Here is a 4,957-nt window from a genome sequence, read left to right on the forward strand (position 1 = left end):
CGCGTGGGGAGCGCCACCAGCGCTGCCCCCTTTTCCTTCTCCTCCTCCTCCTCCTTCTCCCGTGCCGGGCTGGGCTGCGCCAGAGCCTTCCCATCGCCCGCGCCGCCACGACCTGCGGGACGAGCGGGCACGGTGGGCTGGGGAAGGGGGGGGAACGGGCAGCTCCTAAACCCCCTCCACACTCCCCTCACCCCCCGCTCCCTACCCAGGGGCCGCTCGCGGGGCCGCTCGCCCAAGCCCAGCCCGCGGAACAGCGCCGGGAGCGGCGAGGGCGCGGCGGGGGCGGTGGCGGGCACGGAGGGGCGCTGGGCGAAGGCCGCGATGCCGCGGAGCCCCCGCGCCCGGCCGGGGAGGGCAACCGTGGGGCCGGGGAGGGCGGCGGGGGCCGAGCAGGGCCTGGGGCCCCGGGAAGGGAGCGGGGGGGTCATGGCCGGAGCCCGCTCCGGTGCCCGCTCCCGTGCCCGTTCCGGTGCCCGTTCCGGTGCCCGCTCCTGCGCCCGCCCTGTCCGGGCGCGCCCGTCGCGCGCGCGCGGGCACGCCCCGCCCACCCCGGGAGCGGACGCGTCGCTGATTGGTCGGTGGTGGCGGGGAGGAGCATAACGGGGGGCGGAGTCATGGATGGGTGGGCGGGGCCAAGGGGAAGGGGCGTTGCCAGATGGGAGAGGCGGGAGCGTATGAGGAGGGGGCGTGGCCAGTGAGGGAGGGGCGTGGCCAGAGAGGCGGAGGGGAGGGTGGGATGGGATAATATGGAATTGGGGGGTAAAATGGGATGGGAAAGGGGGTAATATGGAATTGGGGGTAAAATGGGATGGGAAGGGAAAGGAAAGGGGGTAATATGGAATTGGGAGGTAATCTGGGATGCGATGTAATATGGAATTGGGGGGTAAAATGTGATGGGACAGACGAGATGGGATGGGGGATAAAACAAACGGGGCAGGAGGGAGTAAGATGGAACTGGGGGGTAAAATGGGTGGGCGTTAAGATGGGATGGGGTGGGAGCAGGGGGGTCCCACCCCACTGCCCAGCAGAGGTGGCAGAACAAACCCGAGCAGCTCCACACAGGGGGAAAAGACGTTTTATTCCATGTTTTATTCCATGTTCCTTCCCCCCTTAACGTGTGTCCCGCCCCCACCAGCACATCCACAGCCACCAGGGAGCTGAGGGGGGGGACACCCCACGGTCCCACACGCCCAAAAACCCCCCTTTGGCACAGGGGGTGGAAACAGCAGCTTTGGGGGGACACCCCTGACCCCCCACGGGGCTGGGAGGAGGTCGGAGCTGCACAAGACCCCTCCCCACACCCCAAAGGCACATCCGGGGGGGGGGCTGAGGGTGTGCAGGGACTGTCCCCACGGGCCAGGGGTGGCTGAGAATCCCTCGGCTACCGGTGCCTGTGCTCCAGGAGAGCCTCGAAATCCGGGGAACACACCAGCTTGTGCCTCACATGGCCCAGGACGATCATCTCGCCCGTCCGGTTGTCCCCGATGCCGACGGACACCAGCTCCTGTCCCAGAGGGGAGAGACACCCCTGAGCGGCCCAATCCCATGGGAATCCCCTGGGAGAAGGGTGGTGGGGTCTGTGCCGAAGGGGGAAGAGCCTGGAGGTGCCCCCAGAGGGGACCAGCAGGACCCTTCCCCGCCGCTGTCACAGGGAGAGGCAGCACAACCCCCCCTCAGGGCACCTAATGGGGTGCCCCCCATACCTGCAGGAAGGAGCAGGGGGTGCCCATGGTCACGTCCAGGGTCACCTTGCCCAGCACCAGCTGCACCTTCCCCGACTTTCGGATGAGCAGCTTCCCCACCTGCCCCTCGGGGAGGTCGGCCAGGGTGCACGTGTTCTCCGCCTGCTTCGCCTCCTGCCACGGCCACCACGGGAAAGGACAGCGTGGGACACGGGGGGATGGCACCACAGGACGGGGGGGGATGTCCCCGTGGGATGGGGGGGACAGCACGGGATTGGAGGGGAAGGGACGGCGTGGGATGGGGGGACGTAATGGCACCGTGGGATGGAGGAACAGCAGCGTGGGACTGGGGGAGAAAGGACACCAGGGAATTGGAGGAGATGACACCATGGGATGGAGGGATTCGCACCATGGGATGGGGAGGATGCCACCATGGGATGGAGGAACACCAGCGTGGGACGAGGGGAAAAGAGCACCATGGGATGGGGGGAGATGACACCACGGGATGGAGTGACATCATCATGGGATGGGGGGAAAGGACACCAGGGTGGGGATAATGACACCACGGGATGGGAGGGAATCACACCATGGGATGGGAGGGAAGTCACCATGGGACTGGGGGAGATGACACCATGGGATGAAGGAGGATGACACCACTGATTGGAGGGGAAGTGACACCCCAGGATGGGGGGGGATAACAACACCATGAGAGGGGGGGACACCACTAAGGGATGGGGGGGCATCCTCATGGGATGGGGGAGAACATCACCACGGGATGGGGGAATGACACCGTGGGATTGGAGGGGGAACATCACCCCCATCCCACCCCTCCCTCGCCGAGCCCCCACCTGGCTCTTCTCCTGCTTCACCACCACCACCTGCCCGTCCTCGTTGTGCAGCTCGGATTTGATGGGTTTGGAGTCGTGGGTGGGGGGCTGCCCGGGCAGGGTGTCGGGCAGCTGCAGGAACAGCAGCTCCTCCTCGGCCTGCAGGCTCAGCCTCTGCAGCAGCTCCGCCACCGGCACATCCCGCGGGAATCCGGGCGGGCCCTTGGGCTGGGACACCTTGGGCTCCTCGTCACACGGTTCCTCTTTCACTGCACAGGGGGTGGGTGGGCTCAGGGGGCATGGAAGGGGCTCCCCCAGCCCGTCCCCACCGCGTGTCCCCCCAGTCCCAGCCCACCTTTCACTGCCGGTGGGTCCAGCTCCATCTTCTCCTCCTTGGATCCCGGGAGCCACGGCTGGGGGTCCTCCTGCTCTGCCCCCTCCTCCTTGAAGAGCCACCCCGAGTGGGCCAGCGGGAGCTGCACCGGCTTGTTCCTGATGTCGTTCTTCAGCCCCGGGTCGTCCAGGAACTGCAGGAAGGGCAGTGGGGACATTCAGTGCCAGCCTGGGGTGGGGGCACCACGGCCACCCCCTCCGCGCCCACGCACGTCGTCCTTCTGCAGCATCCGCAGGATCTGCTTCGTCTCCTCGTCCGTCTCCCTCTTCTCCTTCTTGATGTTGATGATGTGGGAAGGGCCGAAGTCGGACACGTCCACGGCCTTGTCCCAGGAGCCTGCTGGGAGAGGGGAGCAGCGCTGGGTGACCTCCTGGCACACCCCCAGACCCCCCAAAGGAGTGAGGGCAGCTCTCCTTACCCTTCTTCTTCATCATCTCAGCAGGTCCCTGCTCGAAGATGGAGTGGGACTGGATGACCTCGGGCCGGCCCCGGCCCCGGCCGTGCCCGTCCCGCTGCCGGTCCCGCTCCTTCTTCTCCTTCTTGACAGAAACATCCTCCCGGGGCCTGTGGAGCGGGAAAGGGAGCACATCACCCCCATCCCTGCCCCCAAACCCCGTCCCAGGGCACGGCTTTTTATTTTGGGAGGGCCCTCTGGAGATCACCCAGCCCAACCCCCCTGCCCAGGTGACACAGGGACACGTCCAGGGGGGTTTGGGATGATCCCTGCTCAGATCAGATATTTATATGGATATTTGAGATATTTGTAGGGATCAATAGGATATTTGTAGGGAAACACAGGATCCCCTCTCAGGTGAGGCATCTGTATGGACATTTGAGATATTTATATGGATATCTGAGATACTCATATGGACTGATGGGATCCCCTCTTGGATGAGATATTCCTATGGATACTTGAGATATTTTATGGATTGATGGCATCCTCTCTCCAATGAGATATCTCCATGGATATTTGCATGGATTGATGAGATATTTCTATGGATATTTGTATGGATTGATGAGATATTTCTATAGATATTTGTATGGATATTTGAGATATTTCTATGGATATTTCTATGGATATTAAAGATATTTCTATGGATATTTGTATGGATATTAAAGATATTTCTATGGATATTTGAGATATTTCTACAGACTGACAAGATCCCCTCTCACTTCCCTCTCCAGACTAACCAGGCCCAGCTCCCACAATCTCTCATCAGGAAGATGCTCCAGACCCCAAACCACCCTTGTGTCCCCCGTTTTGCCCGGGGGGGGACCCCCCCCAAATCCACCCCCATTGCCCCCAAAAACGCTTCCCGGGTCACTCACTCCTCCTTGATCTTCCTGCTGATTATGTTGGGGGTGAAGGTTTTCTAAAAGCAAGAGCAGAGGGAGGGACAAGTCACACAAAACAGCCCCCCTTGCACCCCAACCACCCCCCAGGGGTCCCCAAGTCCCAGCCAGGGGTCCCCAAACCCCTTGCCGGGGAAGGGCACAAAGTGAGACCCCGATTTGGGGAGGTGTTTGGGGGGGGACTCACCTTCTTGACACCCCCCAGGGTGAGGTCCCGGGAGCGGATGGAGGGCAGGCGGCCCGGGGTGAGGGGGGGGGGCAGCAGAACGTCTGCCCAGCACCCCCCGAGCCCCCGGGACCCCCGGGACCCCCGGGCGGAGGCTGCCGGGGGAGCCGGAGCTGCCAGAGCTCCCCTCGGCCATCCTGTGGGGAGGGGGCACGGTCAGGGGGGGTCAGACCGCCCTCCTGCACCCCTTTCAGGAGGGTGGGGGAGTCCTGCACCCCTACACGGGGCTCAATCATATCCCCCACCCCAACAGGGACCCCCTTCCCAAAGGGCTCAGCCCCCCCCATACACCCCCAGACAGGGCCCGTTTGTAGCCCCCTCCCCAGGGGGGAGTCGTCTGCCCCTTGCACCCCCCAGGACCCACTTGCAACCCCCTCCTCAGCTGTCTCACCCCCCCCACTGCCCCCGGACCCCCAAACAAGCCCCACTCGTCCCCCCCTCCCCAGGGGTCTCAGACCCCCAAAATCCACTCGCA

At 63.8% G+C, this 4,957-nt stretch overlaps 1 protein-coding gene across 1 annotated transcript; it reads right to left on the minus strand.

The window, feature by feature from the left end:
• Positions 1–1,058: 1,058 nt before the first annotated feature.
• Positions 1,059–4,633, minus strand: POLR3D (RNA polymerase III subunit D). Its single transcript, XM_027670931.1, is given in 9 exon segments — positions 1,059–1,504; positions 1,704–1,856; positions 2,531–2,778; positions 2,865–3,036; positions 3,115–3,239; positions 3,322–3,467; positions 4,233–4,276; positions 4,444–4,512; positions 4,514–4,633. Coding segments are annotated over 9 exon segments (1,185 nt in total). The 5' UTR covers positions 4,619–4,633; the 3' UTR covers positions 1,059–1,381.
• Positions 4,634–4,957: the final 324 nt, after the last annotated feature.

Source organism: Neopelma chrysocephalum, unplaced genomic scaffold, assembly GCF_003984885.1.
Source record: "Neopelma chrysocephalum unplaced genomic scaffold, ASM398488v2 Primary Assembly neopelma1_96957, whole genome shotgun sequence".
Taxonomy (NCBI): domain Eukaryota; kingdom Metazoa; phylum Chordata; class Aves; order Passeriformes; family Pipridae; genus Neopelma; species Neopelma chrysocephalum.